Source organism: Salmo salar, chromosome ssa14 (genome assembly GCF_905237065.1).
Source record: "Salmo salar chromosome ssa14, Ssal_v3.1, whole genome shotgun sequence".
In the NCBI taxonomy this organism is placed as follows: Eukaryota; Metazoa; Chordata; class Actinopteri; order Salmoniformes; family Salmonidae; genus Salmo; species Salmo salar.
In genome coordinates, this window is record NC_059455.1 from 16,955,007 (window position 1) to 16,982,908 (window position 27,902).

At 43.4% G+C, this 27,902-nt stretch overlaps 3 protein-coding genes across 3 annotated transcripts; 1 reads left to right on the top strand and 2 right to left on the bottom strand.

Annotated features, from left to right (window-relative positions):
• Positions 1–305: 305 nt before the first annotated feature.
• On the bottom strand, positions 306–2,377 carry LOC106568859 (transcription cofactor HES-6). The gene is made up of 4 exons (XM_014139594.2): positions 1,979–2,377; positions 1,790–1,876; positions 1,587–1,668; positions 306–1,265 (listed from the first exon to the last, which is right to left on the bottom strand). The coding sequence occupies exons 1-4, from the start codon at positions 2,054–2,056 to the stop codon at positions 802–804; spliced, it is 711 nt and encodes a 236-aa protein (XP_013995069.2). The 5' UTR covers positions 2,057–2,377; the 3' UTR covers positions 306–801.
• A 1,460-nt stretch (positions 2,378–3,837) lies between these two features.
• LOC106568858 (integral membrane protein 2C) lies at positions 3,838–11,938 on the top strand. The gene is made up of 6 exons (XM_014139592.2): positions 3,838–4,053; positions 8,150–8,284; positions 8,599–8,787; positions 9,119–9,229; positions 9,396–9,549; positions 10,499–11,938. Exons 1-6 carry the CDS (start codon positions 3,961–3,963, stop codon positions 10,588–10,590), a joined length of 774 nt encoding a protein of 257 aa, XP_013995067.1. The 5' UTR covers positions 3,838–3,960; the 3' UTR covers positions 10,591–11,938.
• A 79-nt stretch (positions 11,939–12,017) lies between these two features.
• lpar5a (lysophosphatidic acid receptor 5a) lies at positions 12,018–14,223 on the bottom strand. The gene has a single exon (XM_014139591.2). The coding sequence runs from the start codon at positions 13,557–13,559 to the stop codon at positions 12,645–12,647; it is 915 nt and encodes a 304-aa protein (XP_013995066.2). The 5' UTR covers positions 13,560–14,223; the 3' UTR covers positions 12,018–12,644.
• Between the last annotated feature and the right edge of the window lie 13,679 nt (positions 14,224–27,902).

The window sequence follows — 27,902 nt, forward strand, 5'->3', positions numbered from 1 at the left end:
TTTTATTTAACTAGGCAAGTCAGTTAAGAACAAATTATTTTGTTCTTAACTGAACGGCTTACCCCAGCCAAACCCCAACAACACTGGGCCAATTGTGCGCCACCCTACAGGACTCTCAATCACGGTTGTGATACAGCCTGGAATTGAAACAGGGTGACACCTCTAGCACTGAGTTGCAGTGCCTTACACCACTGCGCCACTCAGGAGCCCTCTGATATATACTTCCCTGAAACAACAGACTGATTATCCATTGCTTCATGTGAAAATGTTCACAGCTGAGTAAATAGGATAAACTGATTCCAATATGAAGAGAAAATCTATTTAATGAAATTAACTAAGTCAGTGCATGACAATTTATGTCTGAAAAACATTTGTTATTACAATGTTACAGATAACATAACATATTTATTTGATTAAACCTACACAAATAAAATCATTTCCACACAACACGGCATTACTGGGTGCGGTTTACTAGGACATGGTACTTTCTATACAGCCATACTATCAACAAATACATATTTACATCTGTACAACCTAGAATTCTGGCTAAAAGACACACACATTGCTATTTAAAATGATGCCACCTCTAGCCTACTTGCAACCGGACTTTGCATTACCAGGTATAGTCATTGTAGTGATAGTGTCCCACTTCTCATCTTATTCCTACGTCTCTCATCCAACAGTCTAACAAGATTACAAGGAATTGTATCTTCAAATATACAGAATAAAACACAATATACAATAACTTTTTTAGGCTATTCCTCTAGTAACTGACAGTTGTAGGCCTACAGTAATTTGGCTCTACCAAGGTCTCCACATGGACTTGGAATAGGCCACTCTGGGCATGTTCAGAACATCCTGGTTTTCAGCGTCCACAGAGATGTGGCTCTGCTCAGAGTCAGTCTCGTCCAGATCCGAGCACAGGTCATCGCTGGAGGTGGTGGAGGACGCTGGGGAGGGGGTTGAGGAGCTTCCGCTGGGGATGCTCCTTCCTCCAGGGGAGACCAGTGCTGCGTAAATGCCCTCAGAACTGGGCCAAGTGCTGCTACCATTAGTGGAGCAGTCCGCCATAATATCCTGGAGCATCACCTGGAGTCTGTCCTCGTCGTTCAGAGGCATACATTCCAGGAGGTGGTTCAAGAGCTCCGCCGCGAGAGTCGCGTCGATTCCCGGGCAGCTGGACACGAAGGTGTGCACCTCATGCATGCACTGGATGTAGCCTGCAGCGAACCTTTCGCTTGCCTCCTGGTTCACTGGGTCTACCTCTGACAAAGCACAGACAGAATCCCCGTTTATACCTGCTTCTAACATTCATTATTGGTTCTGATCATGTCCACATTCTGATGTTGCCCACATTTTTAGGCAGGTGTAGAAGATTAAAAGACGCATTGTGATCAGATCTTATAAGTGTAAACAGACAAGATCAGATCAAGATCAGGATGAAGTACGCATGTTAGAGGCAGGTATAAACAGAGCTAGAGAGATACACTACTGAGACACACTGAACATAGGCCTTACACAAACAACATTCTACCATTTGGGTGAAAATGTCCATGAGTGCACAAGTGCATAATCCTATAGTTTACCTTGTGCTTGGTTTTGAAGGATACTCTCCACTCGTTTTACAGTCATTTCCAGCACTTCGGCATTCTCCATCTTTGATTGTAACTGTGAATGGCATATTGATAGGCTACAATGTAAATAACTGGTTTTACAATGCAACGACAATAGGCTACACAAAGAGAGGGGACATGTGATATAAAGTGATATAAGATGTGCAAAAACGTACATCTGTGTCTGCGAGAAGAACTCTGAGTTCCTGCAAACTTTCATTGATGCGAGCCCGTCTCTTTTTCTCAACCAACGGCTTTCTGATCTGAAAAAAATAAATAATTCACCGCCACATTAATAAATTAGGCTACATTTAGTCAAACCAAAGACCACTCAATACACGACAATTATCGTCACTTTGGCCTACCTTTCTGTCCACTTTAATGCCATAGTATTCATCTTCGTCTCTACTCAGTTCTTTTTTGATATTGTGAGTGGGGTCCATGTTGTAGAAGTTTAACCCAGACACTGCCCGAGGTTTGGTAAATCCACACGACCGTTACACTCCGTAAATGGGACAGATGGCCGCCGGTCCCTGCTGCAAACAAAGCCGAGCTGTACTTTTGCGCAGACGGGTACTAGATTTGTTATGCAGCCTCAAGCGCAACGATAGTGCCAGTAGTAGTAGGTATTTATAACGCCTTATTTAAATGTAAATAGAGGGGCTGACTGCGTGAGCAAGAGATTGTTCAACGCACTTGCGAATCAGCCAATCGCTGCTCTAGCCTTTTGTCCTCTGTGCACCACAGCAGTTGTCTGCAGAGGGAGAGGATTTGGCTAGACCCCAAGACGGATATTCTTTGGCTTCTGTCCCAGCCCGAAATAAGTTTTGATTTTATAACCCACAATTGTAGTCTGCTCCTGAGACCAATATGCTTTGAAAGATAGATGGAAATGAAATTATAACAAGAAATCGCAAAGAGGCAATTAATCATAACTTAACACATAAAACCGATATTTATTGAATTAGGAAATATAAAAAAATAAGTAAACAATATGCCTAAAGGATCATTTTGGATGTGCACTATAAATGTTTGATTTTGTACTCATCATCATACCTTCCGACTCAAACAAACACTTAACCAAATTGACAAACCATTAGCAAACACAATTAGGCTATTGAATCGTTCAACATTAACAGACAATTCTCACGTTGCGTAGTTAGTCACCTTTACGTGTATTTCAAGTTTAGTTGTGGGCCATTTCCCTTAATACATGTCATGTCCAAAGTTGAGGCCAACCCCAACCCAATTCAAGACAATTAACAGAATGGGACATTAGGCCAAATTTGAATAGGAAAATATGTCACATATCGTCCATCCTTAGTCTTGAATAGGCTAGAGAAAGTATTCTCAACACCATGTGGCTTAGTTGGTAGAGCGTAGTACTTAGAATGCTGATGTTGTGGGTTCGATTCCCACTGGGGACCAGTACATAATAGAATTGCATGTACTCACGACTGTAAGTCCAGAACATCTGCTGAAATGACAAAAGCAAAATGTTTATATATATTATTGTAGGCCAACTCAACCATTGGCTCCAATGCTTGTCTTTATTGAGAGTTGTGAAATTAATTGAAGATGTTTCTCCATTTGCGCTCTATTGCTACGATCTGACAGAGACAGCTAATACATTGCTATAGGGGTTGTTATCTCATATGAATAGTTTATTCATGCTTAGGCATTATAGTATGACCTTTAGAATAATTAAACAGCTAAATTAAACACCAAAATAAATGTCCCACTGTGTAAACTCAGACTCCGTAGTGATTATACATGTGTGGTTAACATTCACATAGCGTACTCTCACATATCAAATTTCACGTCATTAAAGAGATAATTTCAGTATCATTCCTGTACAGGCGTATCATTAAAGACTTCCGGATGATCAGAGTCAATTCGGGCAAATCAGAGGGAAAAAAGCGCTAAAAATAAGATGAGGAAAGTATACCCATATCTGGTGCAAACCTTCAAAATAAAGGTCCCCTAACGAATCTTGCAAATAGACACCATATTCTGAATCTAATTCATGCAGTGAAAAACGTCCATTTAGGTGCAAACTGTGTTAAGTCCAGCAATATCTATACAAACTCAATTATTATAAAACACAATAACAAACAACAGACTAATAAAAGCAACATTTGAATCAACCTCATATGGATGTCGACAGTTATTTTGAAAAGTGATAAGGGTATGATTTTTTTCGAGTCCCACATGCGGTTGTTCGTCACAGCGACGCTTATCTGAGGTCAGAGAGGATATTGATAGGACGGGGGCGAGAGAACAGTGCAACTATATAATCAACCAGCATCGAATGATGAAGTCAGTGTATTGAAAAAGATAGACAAAGATGGTGAAGATTACTTTCCAGTCGGTCTCGGCGCAGAAAGCAGAGAAGGAGATCGATGGAGATAAAGCCGAAATTCTCATGCCCTATGAACACGTGAGTTCAGCATCTCTTATCTATGTTCCATGTATTGACATACCGTTGTGGAGAAAGAGGGATTTTTTTGCTGACCAAGATGCAATAATTAGATTATATCAGGGTTATTTTTCCAAAACAGACCATAACAACAGCAGTAGATAAATCTGCATATAGTACCACGACATAATTTATTGTCAGTATTATTGGTACTGTTGTTACCTGCAGTGAAAGCGCTGGAAACACGGATCCAAAGTAACCTTTTAAAACCGATACAAGCTAGACAGCACAGCCGGAGGATGGTGACATTATGTCACCTTCTTAGACTAGCTGGGGGAGGGAGAGGGGGGGTGTACGACCACGACACACTGCAGGGGTGTATTCATTCCGCTGATTTTGTTGCAAAACGTTTCTTAAACTGAACGAAACGGGCTGGGACTTACCTTAATTAGTCCAATAGAAACTCTCGTTTTGCTGTTTGCTTCCGTTAAACAGTTGCCGTAATGAGTACCCCACAGATGTAGCCACGAATCGTAGGCTATCCTATACAATTTTAGTCGAATAATATTTATGTTTATCGAAAGCTTTCAAGACAAAACGTTTATAAGTTGATACTTTCAAGACAAAACGTTTATAGGTTGATATTGTGAAGTTGTATCACATCAATAATTACGAAGCAAATTGTGCATACAAATAGGGACGTTATGGCTTCTCTATGGTTACGTCACCGAAGTGGTTTCCCCGGCCAATCCAGAACGTAGCGCGTGAGGGCAACCTGCGCAGTGAGGTTGTTGTATTATAAAAAAAAATGTAAATGAGGACGCAATGCATTTATTTAAATAGTGTAATGTGATTTATTTTCCTTGTGTCATGATCACCCTAATCTATGCAGTCTGCAGTGATCTGAAAATACTTCACAGGTGCAATATGGTAGGCGCAACATAGGTTTACTTCGGGTGGCTTTCATCCATTCTGTTCACTCAAACCAGATGAAGGAAAGAAGATGAGGAAAGAAATCAAGTCACACTGTAGAGAGTCATAAGACATATGCATTTGGTTACATAACTGTCAGGGAGCTGCTAAAAGGGTGGCCATACTGGATTTGCATAAAAAGCCTTTGCTCAGTGTCGACTCTTAGGATTCACACACTGTTGTTTCTATATGGGGCTGCTCAATCTGTTAGCGTTGACGTCACAGTTGTAGGTCTGTGTCATTAGAGAGCACCCGGATGCTATAGTGTTTTCCTGCCATTTGTGGCAAACATTGAATTTTATTTCTACAGGTGGCAGAATAAATGCATTTTGAGTTTTGCAGTTGGACTGTCAAACTCTGAGCAACAGTAGGTCCTACGAGCTAGATAACTCTACCCTCCATCAGATTTAGAAATGGCCTACATCGGGTGGGAGACAGGGGATTCTTGCAAAGGCGTCATAGGATACGTGTATATACCAAATCTGTATAAAGACTATTAATGCCAACACCGCTTTGAGATTCCTCTTCCACGCAATCGCTCTGATCGCCCTCCTACCGGAGGTGGTGATGTAACAGCTGTCACCGCTATAAATAAGGCACTTGGAAGTAGAGGTCTATGAATAGAGGTCCCAGACAACCGTGCCAGCCTCCTTCGCCGTCACTCGGCACACACAACACAATCCGTCTCATCCCGTTTGATCCTCCGTAGTCCCTAGCAACCGTGTGTGGGTACCGTCTCTAGCTAGCGACTAGCGTATCGCTAATAGCGAGCAGACTGACGGTAGGGCTGATAGACTGTGGGTGGGCTGTTGGGATGAGGAGGCATCTCCAGCCTTCAGTACGCCTTGGAGAATTCCTCTCTGACTAACCACTTGGCAAGGACAGAGTCATCTCATCACAGACTAAGCAAGCAAGATATGGCTTGGTAGGGTGTAGCACAGGAAAGTGTCGCTGTGTGAGAAGTTCAGTCTAAGATTATATGACTGATTATTTCTGCTGATTATTTCACCTTCTGCTGATTATTTCACCTTTATTTAACCAGGTAGGCAAGTTGAGAACAAGTTCTCATTTACAATTGCGACCTGGCCAAGATAAAGCAAAGCAGTTCGACAACATACAACAACACAGAGTTACACATGGAGTAAAACAAACATACAGTCAATCATTGGCGAAAATCTGATATCTACTTTGGAGGGGACAATTACATGACATTTTCTCAAGAGCAATTCCTGAGGGGGACACAGCCTACATTGTAATATGGTAAATGTATATTGAGGAACCAAAGAAATAAGGTGTTTGCCGTACTCCTAACTACCGGTACCCAAAACTACACAACTAATCACAACAGCAATACCATTGCCTTTAACAAATCTTAGTTCAGTCACCAGTTTAAGTTGAGAGTGGGGGTATCCATGGCATTTTCCAATTATGTTCCTATTTTACAAGTCAAAAAAAATTGAGAACCTTTCATAATGTTGCCAAACAAAGACTCAACAAACTTACCTGAGACTCCCTGTCTCTGTCAGTCTGTCCCTGCATATCTGTCCCCAACTCTGCTGTCTGTGTGCCATCTGTTGCCTGCTCTGCCTAATGACATCATTGTGAAACATTTCCATTAGAATTTCATTTCTTTCTTATGAACATTTTATCAACTAGTCTTTGAGATATTAGGCTACTAGGGTTCTTACTATGCGTTTTGGTGTACTGAAAAATACTCTGATGTCCGTCTTTTATTTTTCTGCCATTTTTCTATCTGGCTGGCTGGCTGGCTACACACACAGTGTGTAGGTTATTTACAGTAGGAGATGGGCTTCTATCATCTTCTATCATTCTATTTGGGCTTCGATCTAAAAGGTAGCTAGCAAATGTGAAATGGATTAAAATGACAAGAGTTGACAGCTGTATGAGTTCACCATTTACACAACATATGCTGCAACCTTTTGTAATTTTAATAGTTTGTTTCATATTGGCTGGCTTCCAACGATAGCTGAATTTGCAAAGCTAGCGAGCACCAATTCCGTTTCAGTGGTGTTTGCTATAATCTTTGCTACCCGGGTTAAATAATGGTGAAATAAAATAAATAAATAAAAGTTCACTTGCGACAATTTAGCTTTTGCAACGAGACCATTAAATATATTTAAGACAATGGTAGAAGAGAGTGTAGTTCTGTTCAGTTTGGATTTCAGTTTATCGCTAACCTTATCACAGGGACTTTGAAGCACTAACTTACATCATCTGCATGCTGATTCCATCTTTGACGACGCCACTTAAATGGAATAGGTACTAGCTAGCTTTATAGTTAAAATTTGCGCGCTAGCTTTGCATATTCAGCTAGTGTGTGTGTGCGCGATTGACTGGATTAACCTCACGTCAGTTACGTGCATTGAGTGCCTTTCAGACAGTAGATACGACCTCTCTGTTACCTAGCAAGCTAAGGAACTGGCAGTGGATCAAACCATTGTGAGGCAAAGGGTGGGGGGGGTTGCAATCTTTTGAAACTTAAAAACGCGCTATTAAGTGTCTATAATCAGCACAATTGCTTTCATTGCATATTATTAATATTATTTAAATTACATAGTTATGTTTCAGTGATATATTGGGGGGGGACAAATCATATTTTTCCCAGGATGGGGGGGTCGTGTGTCCCCCGTCCCCCCCGGGATTTACGCCCCTGCAGTCAATAATACAGTAGAAAAATAAGTCTATATACAATGTGAGCAAATGAGGTGAGATAAGGGAGGTAAAGGCAAAAAGACCATGGTGGCAAAGTAAATACAATATAGCAAGTAAAACACTGGAATGGTAGATTTGTAGTAGAAGAAAGTGCAAAGTAGAAATAATGGGGTGCAAAGGAACAAAATAAATACATACAGTAGGGGAAGAGGTAGTTGTTTTGGCTAAATTATAGATGGGCTATGTACAGGTGCAGTGATCTGTGAGCTGCTCTGACAGCTGGTGCTTAAAGCTAGTGAGGGAGATGAGTGTTTCCAGTTTCGGAGGAACTTGATGATATCATAGTCTTGCTTTTCTTCATCAGTGAAATGGAAACTGCTGTTTCATAGCAGAAGCATCCTGCTGATAATTCTTATCACTCTTATCTAACATCGGCCTGTAGGTCTGACCTGTGTATCGTTTCTTCCACCAGGAGCTGGTTCTTCCTCTGAGGCCCAAGAAGTCTCATCTGAACGGACTGCTTTGTCCCACCTTTGGCCTGGTGGTGTTCATGTCAGGACTGGTGCTGGCCTCCATATATGTCTATCGCTATTACTTCATACCACAGGTACCATACTACTGTATTTCACTATACTACTATAATACAACTATACTACACAACTACCACTAGTCACTTATTTTTCATACTACAGGTCAAATATTATAACTTTTACATACTACCTCACACACCTTACTAAACTATACTACTGTACAACTACCAGTAGTAGCTACTACTACCTGCTACATCATACCTCACATATTCAATCATACAGACAGATTGGTTCTGATTGAACCAATGATCAATGATATAGATATACCACATATAGATATCCCCCTGACTATCCTAACCCTGTTCTGATCTGTTCTCCCTGCGTGTTCTAGATTCCCGAGGACAGTCTGTTCCACTGCAGGGTTCTGTATGAGGACTCTGTGCACGCCCCCATGCACGGCAGACAGGAGCTGGAGGAGAATGTGGGCATCTACCTGGATGACAACTACGAGCAGATCAGCGTGCCCGTACCCCATTTCGGAGGGAGCGACCCTGCAGACATCATCCACGACTTCCACAGGGTAAGAGCCAAGGGACCCTCAGTCATCCCTATGTCAATACACACAGCCAATGTGGAGTATGATGCAAGGCAGCCATTTTGTGCCAGAAGACTCACCCATTGCCAATTGGTATACATATGAGCATATGATTCTGGAGAATGTGTCTACAAGGCAATGAAAGTTTTATGATACCTTCTCTGTTAGGAAGTGTCAGACTGGCGTGCTGACACTTCCTTCCTCCAACTCTGCTGCAAGACATGGTTAGCAAATACCTTTCTGCTACTCAAAGGTAAAAAGTTATTCAATACCTCGGAATTGATGATACATTTGTTGCTGTCATTTCTAATTCCAGGGTCTGACTGCGTACCATGACATTGCCCTGGACAAGTGTTACGTGATTGAGCTCAACACCACCCTGGTCATGCCACCGCGGAACCTGTGGGAGCTGCTGGTCAACGTCAAGGTATGCTGTTGTGTTATGTCTGTCAGAGGGGTGTGTGTCCTTCAGAGAGACATTCTGCTTGGGTGTTTGTTTGCGTGTGTATCCTACAGTAGGACATTGCGGTCATATCTGACTTAATCTGTGTACGCCCTGTGATATAAAGTCTGTTTGTCTCCCTCTCCTACAGAGGGGCACGTATCTGCCCCAGACCTACATCATCCAGGAGGAGATGGTGGTGACGGGGAGGGTGAGGAACATGAGACAGCTGGGGCCCTTCATCCACCGGCTCTGCTACGGCAAAGACACCTACCGCCTCAAACGCCGACGCGACGCACGCCGACGTAAGTACCACACACACACACACACACACAGACATATTCTTTTTCCCTCTATCTCACACACCCACGTACAATTTCGCACTCACACCCACACTGATGTCCTTGTCAACGTGTGATGCATGTAAGTGCTATGTTATCAGTTAGGAGAACAGAAGAGTGTGTGTTTTCACAGTAGTCACTGAGTCAGCAGAGAATCCGTGTGTTGACTGACTGTGTGGTGGGAGAAACACTGACCGTCAGAAGCCTCCGTACGAAACCCATCATCACAGAGGAAATGGAGGTGGCCATGTCGATATCGGAGCTTCCTGTGTGGGCTCAGACAGGGAGTGTATGTGTGTGTGTGAGAGCATGCACATACGTGTATGTGTGTGGGCTCCGCCAGGCGCTAGCCTCCCACAATATGAGTTGTTTGGCGAACTTCCACACACACACCCCTGTATGGTTATCATGTCAGAGACATAGCGTGTGTGTTTGTGAGTCATTTCTCCAACACACCATCAGGCAGCGTGCGTGGGGAAGAAAGAGCTGCGCAGTAGGAATTCGCTCCGTGTGGCTCTGTGATTGGCCAGTTATAGAACCAGAGCATTGATGTAACATGCTTCCTTGCCACTGAACACATATGGACTGATAGGCAACTCCATTGATTCAAGATGAGGCTGGTACTGGTAGTCATGGTAACAGTGATTGAGGTAGGCATTGGGCTATAGCTGTCTAGGCCTATGAGGATGCCTATGCATAAACTGTATCATAATGGTTATTAGGTGCCTAATATGTGGATATATGAACACAAATGGGGAGTGGCCAGTACCTCTGTAACCCAGTACAGCAATAGCACACTAGATATCCCAAACCATATCAAAAGTATGTTATAGATATAACATAATTAAACATGACACCTAACACTGGATGTAAGCTTTACCTATCTTCTCTTCTTCTCCATCCCTCTCTCCAGGCATCGACAAGCGCGAGGCGAGGAACTGCCACAGCATCCGTCACTTTGAGAACACCTTTGTTGTCGAGACGGTGATCTGTGATAGGGTCTAACTTTTCCGAGGGAGAAGATGGCAAGATGGCCTCCCTACACCACCAAGCCAACTCTTAAACCATACCTCGCACATCCCTTAGGCGTTATATTGCACTTTAAAAAGATTGTGTTTGTCCAAATAGTTATTGGTTTTAATGTTTTCTTTCATTCCTTTTTTTGTCCCAAGTTGAAGGGTTGTTTACTGCTCTGGTGTTGGTTTTATTTGTTTTTGTATTCCAATGGTCTGTATATTTTGAAAATGCCGGTAATGCAATGAATCCTTAGCTTTTTTGATCCTTGGGTTTTAATGCCATGTTGCACAGATGTTTTTTGGGGATTTGATATGTCTTAATTTGAGGTTGACGCCAGCATAATCAGATGAGTTGTCTCGGGTTTTTACTTCAATCGATTCAGATTGAGTTGGCATGTTTATCCTTTCAGTATTTTATTTTACTTTTCTTCTCTTTGTAACCCTGTGCAGTGTGCGTAACAGTGAAGAGATTTGGGCGTAATGCTGCTTCATGCGCTGTGCAGACAGATATGTTTTTATTGGTCTCTCGGTTCAACCAAAGTGAACCTATGAAGAAGTCTTGTTTTTGTTGTCCAGAAATGCCCGAAACATACCTCGTATATTTTAATGTTCTTTCGCCTGTTATGTAAATCATGAATTGTGTATATGTATTTTGCATCATTCCTATAAGCAATATATACTGTATATGCATAGATTTTTATCTAAACTTGTTTTGTGATTGACTGATAATTTCTCTATGGTTTGTCCCTCTTTGTGGTATCTTCCACTCATTGACTCTGTCTGGCTCTCACATGGCTTAGACTGAAGTAGCAGTGCTTTCAATGGGCCAACGGAACCAAATATATAGTCATTAACGCTATGTTGAGTCATGAGGGTGTTACTTAGGCATATTTGGGGATGGATCTAGCTTTATAAATTACCTACAGTGGGACCGGTTTTCGAATTCAACTCTTTCTTTCTGCGTGTCTTTGGCTACTTCCTGATTCTGTGTGCAAGTGAACACTTCATGAGAAGGGTGGAGAATTGGGACGTGGTTGTCCTCTTCCTTCTGTCTAGTGGGATCAGCCTCTTCTGCAGTTGAATCCTTGTAGCCAGGTTCCATACCTGCTATCCTGATCTACTATCTCTTCATTGCTTGCCTGTCTTGCTCTCTTAACCTTTTTTTTACCATACTGTATGATATGAAGGAATTCTGTTGCTGTTTTAAAGGGACCTACTGTATGATGTATATTTTCATGATCTGTCCCCTTCTCTTCTGACTCGCCATGCTGTACTGTCATTTGACTTGTAATAGCTTATCCTACTACAGTACCTAATGAATAAACAATTAAACTACACTGCTTAGTTCTTTTATCTTTGCATTTTCATTGTCCTGTGTGTGTGTTTTAGAGAAACAGAATGACACATGAGAATACAAAGGCTAAATGAACGTTTAATATATTTCTTATATAAAAATGGAAACATTTCCACAATACATCATTCAATTGCGGCAAATCCAAGCACAGAAGTCAGACCAATGGCCAATAATCAGAGAAAATAACATTGCTACATTTCAACTACATCTCCCTTCAGCGGAAGACATTCAACAGGTTTATAAAACGGCTTTATATAATAATATAGGACCAAGCTACAATTTAACTGTCATATACAACATTTGGTACACTAATTATGTATCTACGATACTTCAGGGCTATTAGTGACATCTCTCTCTCCTGCCACACGAACACACACACACACAAGCACACACCACAACTGACATTTCATTCCCCATCACACTCATAATAGACAGAAGAAAGAAGTTTTCACAAAAAAAGAGACTTTAAGCGATACAGGACAAATGAGGGTGCTTCTTAAGTCAACACCCTAACCAATGTAATTCCCTTCCATTTGCCATTTGACTTATCACAGGCATACATAAATACAGTATAGAATGTGTAAGAACAACAAAGTCCACCATTAACTTGTTCAAGACCATCTCTAGCATTCTCACCACTACTAATGCCAGTCCTCCACTACGAGGCAGAACTAGGTAGAACCATGGAATTAAACTCCAGTTCCTGTATTCCCTCTCTCTATCTTCAGAATCGTGGAGCCGAAGTAGTAGATGAGAGGATCCAGGAAGCTGTTAGCACTAGCCAAGCAGATAGTTCCAATATGGAAGTCAAAGAAGGGGAACTGGGATTGCAGGACTTGTAGCTTGTGGAGCCCATATAGGACTAGTGCAACATGAAAGGGGATGAAACACACTGTGTAGATCAAAAGGTTGATCACAAGCAGCCAAACGATCCGGCTCCTATCCACAGAGGAAGAGGATGAGGAAGAGGAGGCCTTCTGCACTCTCAGCATAAGCACCACGACCACCGTACAGCCCACGATTACAGAGTACGGAATGATATTTCCCACGACAGCAGCCACGCAGATGATATTGAACCCAAAGCGCAACTGGTCCTGAGCGTAGCCCTCGAAGCAATGCCACCCTACGCACTTCTGGTTCGGATTGGCACGGTGATTCAGCGCCACTGGCACCGCCATGGCACCAATCACCACCCATACGGCCGCGCATGCCTTCCAGGCCACACCGATCCTCCTCAGCGGGCGTGAGCGCAGAGGATAGACCACAGCCAAGAACCGGTCCACGCTAATAAACATGATGAAGAAGGAGCTGGAGTAGAGGTTGACGTTAAACAGAGTCCCAGAGACCATGCAGGCCAGGTGCCCATAGGGCCAGTGGCCCCTGGCGTAGTACAGGATCCGGAGGGGCATGGAGAGGGTGAAGAGGAGGTCTGAGAGGGCCAGGTTCGCCATGTAGATCAAGGGCACCGAGCGGACCCCCAAGCGGCATAACAGGAGCCACAGAGAGAGGGTGTTGAGGGGAAGACCCAGGGCCAGCACGCCACTGTAGGTGGCCGTGAAGAGAGGGTACCTGTAGTGGGTGATGTTGCAGGTGGTGTTAGTCATCTCTGGAGGACTAACATGAACTGACACTGAACAGTTACAGCTGTCAGAGCTGGATGTTGAAAGATAAAGGCGGTTCTTTTTTTAGCAGTTTATGGCTGTGGTTTCTTCAGATGCAAGTTGCTGAACAGGAAACGCTTGGAAATCCACCCACGCTAGGTTTTCAGCCTGAGGTTTCTCTCTTCTTTTTTATAAGATTGTGTTTGATATTTTATAGAAAATACAAAACATACACATACAAACGATAACATTATACAAACATCACATTTGCCCAGACCCACTAGCTCCAACCCCTATCTCCATTGTACTTAGCACTTTCTGCCACATGGCCTCAAACTCTCCCCGTCGCCAATGCTCTTTCCATTTTTAGAAAATATAGTTGATGTGGCTGACTTGCTTAAACAAATGTGGTTTCTACTGACATTTGAGATATACAAACTATGGCATTAGGGGATGACGAGCGGATAAAAGGCAATCCGTAATTTCCATTAAGACATCAATGAGCGAGCTAGGACAGATGTAGTCAATATAACTATTTGTTTAGCACTTTTGAAATATACAGCGACAGGATTCAGAACATGGGTCATTCTGATAGTATTCTCCCTGTACACCAAGTCAGAACTGGAGGATAAATAAAGGGGGCATATAAGTAGACAATGAAAGCTCTTACAATATTACATTATTACATTTCTCTAAAACAGGTTATAGGCTACATGTGCACCACCAAATCAGAACAGTAGGTTAAATTATGAGGGGAAAAGGGACCAAATTATTAGGGTGAGGCACATGGGCTACTAACAGCTTACTATACAACATACACTTAGTATTACTTTTTTAGCTACAGTATACATATCTCCCTGGCATATTACATAATTTATGCAGCAGCATACAATATATTTTTGTTGTGCTCACTTGAACAGGAAGGTGGCGCGGTGGTCCTTCGTGGGCAAATTTTGTCATCAAACTTTATTATCAAAGTCTGGCATTCTCTGGATTTATGGTGCTTTCAACACAACTGGGAATCATGATGACGTCAGTGATCTTCATGTTGGTGTCACCTTCTGACCTGTAAAGGTGTGATTTGTTAGTGTTTAGTTTGGTCAGGACGTGGCAGGGGGTATTTGTTTTATGTGGTTCAGGGTGGTTGTGTGTATGTGTCCATGTAGAGAGGGGTATTTGATTTATTAGTCCAGGGTTTTGGTTATTGTTCTATGTTAGTTTATTTCTATGTTCTGTCTAGTCATTTGTATTTCTATGTTTAGTTAATTGGTGTTGGGGCCTTCAGTTGGAGGCAGCTGTCTATCGTTGCCTCTGATTGAAGGTCCTATAATTAGGGGTGTGTTTGTAGTGTGGTTTGTGGGTAGTTGTATTCTGTTTTGTGTTTGTCACATGACAGAACTGTTAGTGTCGTTTCTGTTAATTGTATACGTGTTTATTTTGTTTCTCCTCATATATTAAAAAGAGAAGATGAGTATACACTTCCCTTTTGCGTCTTGGTCCTCCACACACGACACTCGTTACAGTTGGAGCTCTAGAAAGAGGCCAGAGTTCTCGACTTGCGATTCCAAGTTGGATGACCGTTCAAAACGTATTTTCCCAGTCAGAGCTCCCAATTGTGAGTTCCCAGTTGTCTTGAACTCACTGAAGTCTGATATTTCCTAGTTCTGAGTTTCCAGTTGTTTTGAGCGTGGCAGAAGTTTTGAATGGTAGAAATTTTGAATGGTTATAGCGAGACACAGAGAGACACTGTCGGTTGTTCTCTGAAACAAGGGCAGATTTGCATGCCACTGAGACAGGTTCTCAAAAACCTTGTGTTAAGAATAACTTGCTCTTTTAGCTGCACATGCAGGTTTTGACATAGGAGCCATAAGGTGTGATCTTGGGTACATAAGATCCTGTCTTTCTTTTGTTCGGGGCAGAACTCAGGAGAGACATCAGTTGTATGTTTGACCTTTGACTTCTGTCTACAGCTGTATTCTAATTAAAATATCTTAATTTTATATATGCACATTTTGAGTGTTCTTCATTTGTAAAGTAAATAACGGAGCCCAGAAAAGTGGAACCAACATTTGGCGAGCTTGCCAGGAGGGAGTGAGTGTGATACTGCTGGACGGAACCTGAACTCCCTTCTCTGATCACCAAATTATAAGGTAAGCAGACACCTTTTATATCGAAGACTGTAAATTATAAGAAGTGGGTGTTCAGTGTTTCGCTGGTATGTAAAAGCACCGCCTCCCTCTTTGTAATTATAAAAACAAAGGAACCGAAAATGTGCATGTGTAAGTCAATGAATGTGTGTTAATTGTTGTACGTCAATGTGTGTTATATGTATTAAGAACAGGTGATAACAGAATGACACCTGGAAGATGGAAATAATATGTTGTCTGTCCTTATGTGTTTGGTGTGAGTGAAATGCGCAGTGGGTGAGGAGATAAACCAATGGAGACATTGGTTATTTGGTCTGAGGACTGAGAGCCGTTATAAGTGGATTTTTGATAAAGAGGAGGATGAGGAACAGTATATAGATAAAGGCATTATTGGAATAGTATAACAAAGGGATTTTTGGAAGTGAAGACGGCAGGAAGGAGTTCTGTCATTGTATAAGAAAAGGCGGGTTTGATAAAGATAATACCTATAAAACATAAAATAACTAATATTTGGGTATTGTATTTTGTAGAGGTAATTCAACGAAAATAACCTGAAAACTGGTTTATTTTTACTTTTTGTAGAGGAAATTCTGTGAAAATTACCCAGCAATGAGTTGTTTATGAATAGTGCGTTGTCAGTTTTATTTGTTTGTTTTGTCTGTGGATTAAAGGGGGTTTTATTGGGAAATGGCCCAATGGTGGAATAAAAAGTTAGGAGTAGGACAGAAGTTATTTGAATAAAAGGTTGAACATATTTGTTAGTGCCACTTTCCTACCATAGGATAGTATAGGACATGTACAAACCTTAGTATACCAAACCTTAGTATACCAGTACCAGTTTTCTGGTGAATAACATATTACTGTTACTCTTCACCCTTAAGATATAATATTAGGAATTGAAGTCTATCATGCGGTTGTCTCTGAGACCCGTGTGTGAAATATATTCAAATTTAGTAAAACCATTTACTATAGCCTGGATTAAGTGAGAGTAGAATTAGGATTACAGCATCACCTAACGTTGTTTAAAAGAAGGGGATAAAGAAGAGTCCCCTTGTATCAGAAACTGTGATAGGAATGATGATGCTGGAAGGGCAGATCTTCATGAACAAGGCTACCGTGACCAAACTAAAGCTGGAGAGAACAATATAATGGGGGAGGAAAGAAATGAGTCAGGACAGAGGCAGAACAGGAGTACTCCCCACAGCCCCGCCGCCGTATGAAAATCAACCCAGAGGACCCCTGGGTGACTACACACAGATCTACCCTCTCATACCACTGACAGAAGAAAATGGAGAAGCGACCACAATTATCCCCAAGGGGACTCCGATGAAGGAGGTGGACGACACAACAGCAGCAACAAGCGACATGAGAGAACAATAGATTTGGATGGGAAAAGGATGCACAGTTCCTGGAGGGAGGAATATTCCAAGTATGGTCCACCCAAACTCACTCCACAAGAAAGGAACAGACTGAAGGACCCTAGACATATGGCCGCCTGAAGAAAAGAAGGAAAAAAACACAAACTACTAAAGAAGCAAAAGAAAAGTACAATGTGCCACCATCCATGAGTCACCTATTCAGAGAGCAAGAAAAGAAGGGCTAGACACTGCACTGAAGAAGGCCCAGCTTGCACAGATCGAGAAAGGAAGTGGTGGATTTACTCACAGTATGATGGCTGCTCAAAGTTGTTTCTACAGGCTCACGACAAACAACCACAGCCTGCAGCTCCCCCACAGTCACATCAGTCACACCCGTGAACCTGGTGCCTGCAGGGTATGTGATTTTCACCACTCAACCTTATGGTGACCCACAAACATGGACTGGAAGAAGAGGTGAGCCCACCAGAGCCCTGCATGACTTGAACAACACTCAATGCTGGACCTGTGGGCAGTTGGGGCATGCGAGTTCGCAGTGTGTGGGAAATGAAAGAGGAAGAGGTTACAACAGGGGCAGAGGAATCTTTGGGTCTGGCAGAGGAAGAGGAAACGCAGCCACAGTACCACTCGCCCGGAGCTGAATATGCTCCCCCAGGGCCACCTATGCCCTATGGACAAGGAGGACACGTTAATGACAGAGGACAGCCATGGCCAATGGGAAATCACAACACCAACAGTTATTTCCCAAGAGAATCAACAATGAAGGAACAATAACAGGGACATGGGGACAGCCCAGGAATGTGTACTGGACAAAGACTTGTTTGATGAACCTCTGCTTGACTCTGACATGGTGCTGTTCGTTGATGGTTCTGCTTATATAGATCAAAACACGGGGAAGAAACATATAGGATTTGCAGTAGTAGATGTGAAGGGTGATATTGAGTTTATACACCCCCTACAAAAACTTAACAGCGCAACAGGCAGAATTATTAGCTCTGAAAACATATTTTGAATTAGGGGCAAGAAAGGCACTTATGTCTACTCAGACTCAGCATATGTTAGTGGGGTTTGGAGAACAAGAGGGTTTACTAATAGGTCTGGCTTATGGCTACATCTTTTGTCTGGCATGCCCTGTTTACCATCAACCATGATCTTTAATATTTGCCGATTGGCTCATGGAGTGAGCCATTCGTCAAAGGGGGGATTTAGGAGAAGATTTAGGAGGAGAAAATTTCGGCACAATGGTTTTGCCAAAATTTGAATCAGCACGTGTAAAAAAATAAAAAATAAAAAAAAAGTTAATTTATTGTTGCGCAACATGTTTGTTATATAACATAGACAAGGGAACTCCCTTGGAACCAGGGAAGTTCCCCACTCCAAAAGGACCTTTTGTTCACCTTGTTATGGATTTCATAGACATGATAGAGCAAAAAGAAAGAAAGAGATTCTGCCTGGTGATAATTGACAGGTTCACCAGGTGGGTGGAAGCATTTCCCACCACCAACTGTGACGTGCGAACAGTTGCAAAATTGCTAGTCAGGGAAATTATACTCAGGTTCGGAGTGCCTGAGGTTTTGTCTGCAGACAATGGGACCCATCTCATAGGAGATGTGGTTGCCCAAGTGGCCAAAATGATGGGTGTTGACCAGAAGTTTGTGTCCATCTATCACCCGTGGAGTAACGGGATTACAGAGAGGGTTAATTAAATGATCAAAGGGGGGGGCTTGCAAAAGCCTGCCATTCCACAAAAATGAGTTGGGTGGAATGCTTGCCCCTTGTCCTCATGAAAATGCGCAGCAGCCTTAACAAAGTTATTGGGTGTACACCTTATGAGATGAGAACCAACACTTGCTAGCTAAGATTTTGAAAGTATGATGTTGACATGATCAGTCCAATCAAAGCTACTGTAGCTATAACGTGATTTGACGTCACTTTATCGTGGCCAATTACCTTGAGCCTTCTTGGATGGGCACTTCTAATGTAACTCTATGGCAGCACCCGAGGGGCTTGAATTTTTTTAGCTCTACCCATAGATTTTGCGGTGACGTAGTGTTCCCATGTCTAAGGACCGACGTTGGAGACGAGAAGCAAGTACAGGGAGTAAACATTTAATGGAAAACGGACATAAAACAAAACACGGACAGCATCTGGACAGGGGGAACAAAAGGATATGATGACAATAATACTGACACGGGGAACCAACTGAGGAACATACAGATATATGTAGAGGGGCAATCAACAAACCTGAAGGAGTCCAGGTGAGTCCAATGAGTGCAGATGCGCGTAATGATGGTGACAGGTGTGTGTAATGAAGGGCAGCCTGGCGCCCTCGAGCACCAGAGATGGGGGTCGGGAGCAGGCAAGACACCATGAGGTGACAGACTACTGAGCCAATCACAGAGAAACTAGAGAACATTGCCAACCTATACGCTCCGTATTTTCTAATGGCTGCCCCACCACCACAGAAAGCACTGAGCTAGGCTGAAACACCTGCATTTTGGAGGTGCTTTACTCAAGAAAGCAAAAAAGAGACAGAGTTTTATTAACTCAATGATTTTTTTATTTATTTTTACATTGTTTGCAAACTTATATGTGACACGTATTAGTGTCACAAAACAGGCTCCACATTTATTTTTATATACACCACCGGTCAAAAGTTTTAGAACACCTACTCATTCAAGGGTTTTTCTTTATTTTACTATTTTCTACATTGTAGAATAATAGTGAAGACATCGAAACTAAGAAATAACACACATGGAATCATGTAGTAAACAAAAAAGTGTTAAACAAATCTAAATATATTTTATATTTGAGATTCTTCAAATAGCCACAATTTGCCTTGATGACAGCTTTGCACATTCTTGGCATTCTCTCAACCAGCTTCACCTGGAATGCTTTTCCAACAGTCTTGAAGGAGTTCCCACATATGCTAAGCACTTGTTGGCTGCTTTTCCTTCACTCTGCGGTCCGACTCATCCCAAAGCATCTAAATTTGGTTGAGGTCGGGGGATTGTGGAGGCCAGGTCATCTGATGCAGCACTCCATCACTCTCCTTCTTGGTAAAATAGCCCTTACACAGCCTGGAGGTCCAGCCTGGAGGTCATTGTCCTGTTGAAAAACAAATGATAGTCCTACTAAACCCAAACCAGATGGGATGGCGTATCGCTGCAGAATGCTGTGGTAGCCACGCTGGTTATTAAGTGTGCCTTGAATTCTAAATAAATCACAGACAGTGTCACCAGCAAAGCATCCCCACACCATAACACCTCCTCCATGCTTTACGGTGGGAATTCACATGCGGAGATCACCCATTCACCCACACCGCATATCACAAAGACAAGGCGGTTGGAACCAAAAATCTCCAATTTGGACTCCAGACCAAAGGACAAATTTCCACCGGTCTAATGCCCATTGCTCGTGTTTCTTGGCCCAAGCAAGTCTCTTCCTCTTATTGGTGTCCTTTAGTAGTGGTTTCTTTGCAGCAATTCGACCATGAAGGCCTGATTCACACAGTCTCCTCTGAACAGTTGATGTTGAGATGTGTCTGTTACTTGAACTCTGAAGCATTTATTTGGGCTGCAATTTCTGAGGCTGGTAACTCTAATGAACTTATCCTTTGCAGAAGAGGTAACTCTGGGTCTTCCTTTCCTGTGGCGGTCCTCATGAGAGCCAGTTTCATCATAGTGCTTGATGGTTTTTGCGACTGCACTTGAAGAAACTTTCAAAGTCTTTTGACATTTTCCATATTGACTGACCTTCGTGTCTTAAAGTAATGATGGACTGTCATTTCTCTTTGCTTATTTGAGATGTTCTTGCCATAAGATGGACTTGGTCTTTTACCAAATAGGGCTATCTTCTGTATCAAATCAAATTGTATTGGTCAAATTCACGTGTTTAGCAGATGTTATTGCAGGTGTAGCTAAATGCTTGTAAAAAATGTTTAGGTCGGGTGAACAAAAGGACTTGAGTTCCTGTATGTTATCACAATTACACCATGAGTTGATAATCATGAAACATACTGCCTCCACCCTTCTTCTTCACAGAGAGATATTTTTTCCGGTCTGCTTGATGAACTGAGAATCCAGCTGGCTGGACCGACTCGGACAGCATATCCCGAGTGAGCCATGTTTCCATGAAACAAAGTATGTTACAATCCCTGATGTCTCTCTGGAAAGAAACCCTCGTCCTGAGCTAGTCAACTTTATTATCCAGAGACTGAACATTAGCGAGTAATATACTCAGAAGCAGTGGGTGGTGTGCACGCCTCCTAAGTCGGACTAGAAGACCACTCCGAGTACCTCTCCTTCGACGGTGTTGTTTTAGGTTGAACTCTGGAATCAATTAAATTGCCCTGGTAGGTGCGAACAAAGGATCCGCTTCTGGAAAGTTGTATTCCTGGTCATAATGCTGGTATTTCTGGTGAGTTACTGCCGCTCTGATATCCAATAGTTCTTCCCGGCTGTATGTAATAACACAAAACATTTCCTGGGCTAATAATGTAAGAAATAATACATAAAAAAAACTAAATACCGCAAAGTTTCCTAAGAGCTAGAAGCAAGGCAGCCCTCTCTGTTGGCGCCATTGTCAGCAGTATACCACCCCTACCTTGTCACAACACAACTGATTGGCTCAAACACATTAAGAAGGAAAGAAATTCCACAAATTAACACCTGTTAATTGAAATGCATTTCAGGTGACTACCTCATGAAGCTGGTTGAGAGAATTCCAAGTGTGTGCAAAGCTGTCATCAAGGCAAAGGGTGGCTACTTTGAAGAATGTCAAATATAAAATATATTTTGATATGTTTAACACTTTTTTTGGTTACTACATGATTCCATATGTGTTATTTCATATTTTTGATGTCTTCACTATTATTCTAGAATGCAGAAAATAGTAAAAATAAATAAAACCCTTGAATGAGTAGGTGTCTCCAAACTTTTGACTGGTACTGTACATTTTACATGATGAAAACAAGCAGAGATTCCCCCAGGGTGAAATTCCCCATTAAAGGATTTTCCTATTGCCATTATTTAGTGTTTTCTTTCCCATGTTAATGTTAACCTGAGATCTTTGAGAATTCTGAAAATGTTCTTAGTAAAGGGGGCATTGAATTTTCCATTTTGGTCAGGTATATCAGGAGATCACCTGCAAATAAGTTTAGTTTATATTCATGTTTACCAATACTGATACCTGTTACGTTTGGGTCCTGTCTAAATCTTTCTGCAAGCGGTTCAATTGCCAGTGCAAACAGGAGGAGGGAGAGGGGGCTTCTCTCTTCTGTTGACATGATGTCTCTTACCAAAGCTAGTGAGTAAAGCCTATGGGGAACCTGTGAGCGTGACAAGCCAGCAGCTTCTAAGAGGAAGTCGTAGACCTTGGTTTGAGCATTCAGTGTGAATGTGGAAGATTGTGCCAGAGCTGCTATCTCATGTGTACCCTAGCAGCAGCAACCTACAATCCTCTCATTCTAAAATTGTAATTATAATCATAATTTTGTTAAGCATATGATCATTATGACATGGTGACGTTATCTTTCTCGCCTACGAATAGCTGGAGTTAATGCTGCTGATTTCATTACCATATCATTGATGTCTATTTTTTATTGTGCAAGTCTCAAAGTGGGCTACTGCTTTATTGTCTTCTGTGTTTTTATGTTATTTGTAGGTACATACAGTATTTTCTTAGGGTCTGATTCCGACTTAGGAAATGTACACCTTTCCTATGCACATCTTTCCTATGCACTTCTCAGTAGTTTGTATCCAGACTTATTCCCTGTAAACATCGGGCCCAATTCCCGACCAAACCGTAAATGAAACATAATTCCCTTTTTTGCACTTTTCTCTCTATGCTTATTCTGACCTTCAACTTAAAGCCAATGTATGCTTCATACAAAAATGTGGTCGGAGACTCCGTATGTAGAGTGTAATGCAATTGCAGAGCCTCCAGAGGCACGAAGAGGCCAAATTGAGCTCCGTACCGCATCACTGTACGCCTCTCAAATCTTGTAAAAATGCGGAGGGCTCCGTATAGCTCCACATTGACATGATTGGTTGATGGTAGGTAGGGGCGGGAGGTCCTGTATAAATACAAAGTCACTTCGTTGACAACTTTCTTCGAAACTGATTTGCTCAACAGCTCTGCATTGCTCCGCAAATCGCAATAAGTATGAATGCCCTGACTTCTGCAGAGGCTGTATCACAATAAATGCTGCATGGCAAATGCAGACAATGGATTGACCATGCAGCGCCCACTATTTGTTTGAGGTGGAGATTGAATAAGGTGTGGCAGTGGTGCGTCTTTTCCACTTGCCTGGTTCCAAGTGGAAAAAGCATATACTTAATTTTTTTAGATAGAAATAACACCATTCTCCATGTCATTTACAACTTGATAAGAGCTAGGTAAATGAATAATCTATTTGGATATGGGAATATATATTTGCCTTATAATAGCTGGAGACAAATGTGAAAACCGTCATATGGCAGCAAACTGAAGCATATTAACTTATCAAACTTTCCCACAGTAAAGTTTATGAAATGCTGTGCCATTATGCAGAATTTTAATTGTACAGCCTTTTAAGTTGCAGGGATGGGCACTATTGAATGTCATAATTATAGGCTACCCTGACTTTCTATGCTCTTGGAAGTAAGAATCACAAATGTCCTGGCCTACTCCTACAGTGCCTTCGGAAAGTATTCAGACCCCTTGACCTTTTCCACATTTTGTTACGCTACAGCCTTACTCTAAAATTGATAAAATATTGTTTTGCCCTCATCAATCTACACACAATACCCCATAATAATATAGGGGCCCCTCAGGGAAAATAAGCTGGTCGCTTCGGGTGTTGTTTCCCGCAATGTGATCATAACAGACGCATCCCCCCCGAGGGTGGGGTGCACTGTACGAAGGCAACTCGATTTGGGGGGGGGGTGTGAGTGCACTGCATGTCAATTAGCCGGAGTGTTGGGCACTCAGGCGATTCCCACTGTTTTTGTCAGACCAGCTTGTGGTGGTCAGAACTGACAATATGTCAGTTCCGGCGTGCATGAATAGATGGGGAGATGCTCTGTCTGTCTCCCTCCTAACCTCGCTCCCTATTGCTGGGGAGCAGTGTGCATATGCTTTCCCTTTGGGCAATGCATGTCCCTGGTTGCCTCAACTTGGGTGCAGAACTTTTATCCAGGTAAGACCCCATCTCTCAGGAGTGGAGGCTCTCCCATGTATGGGACATTTTTGGCAGGGCTGACGTAGATCTTACGCATGGATCCGAGTGTCCCGTTGGGAACGGACGCTCTGGTACACCAATGGGCTCGGACCGTCCTTTAAATGTTTCTGCCAGTTGTTCTGATTCAACCCACATTGGAGTGGGTTTGCCGGGAGGGCTTACCATTGATTCTTGTGGCTCCACGTTGGCCCAGGCAGCCTTGGTTCGCAGAGATCATTTCCTTTTCAGGTGGGGATCCATGGAAACTCCCGTTGCGCAGGGACTGGTTGTCCAATCAGGTTTGGGCAGGTTTGACAAGCGAGGCTGGAGATTTGGTTCCTAATGGCCTGGCCACTAAGAGGACCAATCTGATGGCTAGAGGTTTACCTTTGAATGTTATTGCTATCATTCAGTCTGCAAGGGAATCCGCCATGAGAGGGTTGTATGTGTATAAGTAGCAAGCGTTTGATCTCTGGTGCTAAAGGACTTGTTCTTTTTCAGTTTTCTGTGAGGGACATCCTCATGTTCCTACAGGAGCTTTTCAAGCATTATCCACTTTAAAAGTGTACATGGCCGCTGTCTCAGCATGTCATGAGGGAATTGAGGGAACCTCAACGGGGTCTCACTCCCTGGTGTTGCAGTTCCTGAAAGGTCTACATCGTCTCAGATCGGTCTCTAAACCTATTGCGCCCACAAAGGACTTAGCGGTGGTTTTGGAGGCACTGTATGTGGCCCCCTTTGAGCCCCTGGAGTCAGTGGATCTGAAGATCCTCTCCTACAAAACTTCCCTGCTCATGGCTTTGGCCTCGGCTAAACATGTTGGGGACCTCCACGTGTTATCCGTACACCCTTGCTGTTCTCAGTTCACCCCAGTTCAGCTCAGGGTGGTCTGCCATGGGCTGTTTCATTTAGTATCCGTTGGGGTCGGCTTTGTTTTTTGCCTATTTTAACCGCACACTTGTTTGTGTACATGGATTTGATAATGTCGTATGTTTTTCCTCAACACCACTTTCCATCAATTTGTATAGCAGACCCTCATGCCAAATTGAGTCGAAGGCTTTTTTAAAAATCAACAAAGGATGAGTGTCATGTCCTGACCCTTGTAAGAGGTCATTTTCCATAGTAGAGTGGTCAGGGTGTGACAGGGGGGTGTTTTGGGTGTGCTTTTGGGTTTCTGTTTCATTGTGGGGTTTCTAGATTTCTATTTCTATGTTTTCCTTTTCTATGCGTTGGCCAGGTATGGTTTCCAAACAGAGGCAGCTGTCTATCGTTGTCTCTGATTGGAAGCCATACTTAGGTAGCCTGTTTTCCTTGTGTGGGTTGTTAATTTTTGAGTAGTGTTTGCCTGCTCTGTGTTACGGCTTTTGTTGTTTTGTTGTTTAAAGTGGTTGGTGTATTGCATTTAGTTTCACGATGAATAAAAAGATGTGGAACTACGAACACGCTGCGTTTTGGTCCAATCCTTCAGAAAGTCATGACAGAACAACCCACCAAAAAAGGACCAAGCAGCGTGGGAGGAAGTATCTGGAGTCATGGACTTGGGAGGAAATCCTGGATGGGAAAGGACCCTGGAGCCAGGCTGGGGAGTTTCATCGCCCGAGGGAGGAAATAGAAGAAGCAAAGAGGGCGCGACAATACTATGAGGTGCTATATCCTCGATGCATACGGGGAGTTTGTCGATGTCAGGGGGAGCCCTGATCTAACTTCCCGTACTTATCGGAGAGAGCCGTGGAGTAAACCGGAGCCAGACAGGGAGCCAAGCGTGGAGCTCGACGCAAGATTCCAGAGAGAGGTACTAGCGGAAAGGGCACTGCGGTGCGGGCGTGCTGAGGGGCGAGCAATGGGTTATGGTGTGATGCGCACTATGTCGCCCATGCACACTCACAGCCCGGTGCGCTCGGTGCAAGCTCCTCACCGTTGCCGTGCTAGAGTTGGCATTCAGCCAGGAAGGAGTGCGCCGGCTCAGCGTTCCTGGTCTCCGGTGCGTCTCCTCGGCCCAGGTTATCCTGCGCCAGCTCTACGCACGGTACCCCCAGTTCGCCAGCTCAACCCAGTGCGGCCTATTCTAGCTCCCCGCCCTTGCTGGGCTATAGTCAACATCGAGCCAGGACGGGTTGTACCAGCCCGAAGCGCCAGACCTCCAGTACGCCTCCAAGGCCCAGTATACCCTGTGCCTGCTCTGCGCACCCAGTCTCCTGTGCGTCTCCCCAGTCCAGTGAGACCGGTTCCAGCTCCACGGAGGAAGCCTCCAGTGATGATCAATAGTCTGAAGCCTCCAGTGATAATCCATGGCACGAAGCCTCCAGTGATGATCAATGGTCTGAAGCCTCCAGTGATAATCCATGGCACGAAGCCTCCAGTGATGATCCATGGCCCGGAGCCTGTAGGGATGATCCATGGCACAAAGCCTCCAGTGATGATCCATAGCGCGGAACCTGTAGCGACAATCCACGGCGCGGAGCCTCCAGCGACGCTCTCCAGTCCGGAGCCTCCAGCGACGCTCTCCAGTTCGGAGCCTCCAGCGATACGCTCTCCAGTCCGGAGCCTCCAGCGATACGCTCTCCAGTCCGGAGCCTCCAGCGATACGCTCTCCAGTCCGGAGCCTCCAGCGATACGCTCTCCAGTCTGGAGCCTCCAGCGATACGCTCTCCAGTCCGGAGCCTCCAGCAATACGCTCTCCAGTCCGGAGCCTCCAGCGACGCTTCGCAGCCCGGAGCCTCCGATTTCCCCGATAATGATCCACAGGTCGGTGTTACGGAAGCGGAGGGATCTGCGGGTGGAACGGAGGTTACGCCCTGAGCCGGAGCCACCTCCGTTGCTGGAGGATCGGAGGGAGAGGAGGGTTCTGGGTGTAGTACTAAAGCCGCCATAGACTGTTGTCACCCTCTCTACCCTCCCTTTGTGTTTGGGGTTGTTTTGTTGGGTTTTGTTTGTGTGCAGTCGGGGTCTGCACCTGTGGGGGGGGGGTACTGTCACGTCCTGACCCTTGTAAGAGGTCATTTTCCGTAGTAGAGTGGTCAGGGTGTGACAGGGTGGTGTTTTGGGTGTGTTTTTGGGTTTCTGTTTCATTGTGGGGTTTCTAGATTTCTATTTCTATGTTTTCCTTTTCTATGCGTTGGCCAGGTATGGTTTCCAAACAGAGGCAGCTGTCTATCGTTGTCTCTGATTGGAAGCCATACTTAGGTAGCCTGTTTTCCTTGTGTGGGTTGTTAATTTTTGAGTAGTGTTTGCCTGCTCTGTGTTACGGCTTTTGTTGTTTAAAGTGGTTGGTGTATTGCATTTAGTTTCACGATGAATAAAAAGATGTGGAACTATGAACACGCTGCGTTTTGGTCCGATCCTTCAGAAAGTCGTGACAATGAGAAGACTTTGCCTTTTGTTTTGGTTTGTTTGTCAGTTAGGGTGTGCAGGGTGAATACGTGGTCTGTCGTACGGTAATTTGGTAAAAAGCCAATTTGACATTTGCTCAGTACATTGTTTTCCCTGAGGAAATGTACGAGTCTGCTGTTAATGATAATGCAGAGGATTTTCCCAAGGTTGCTGTTGATGCATATCCCACGGTAGTTATTGGGGTCAAATTTATCTCCACTTTTGTGGATTGGGGTGATCAGTCCTTGGTTCC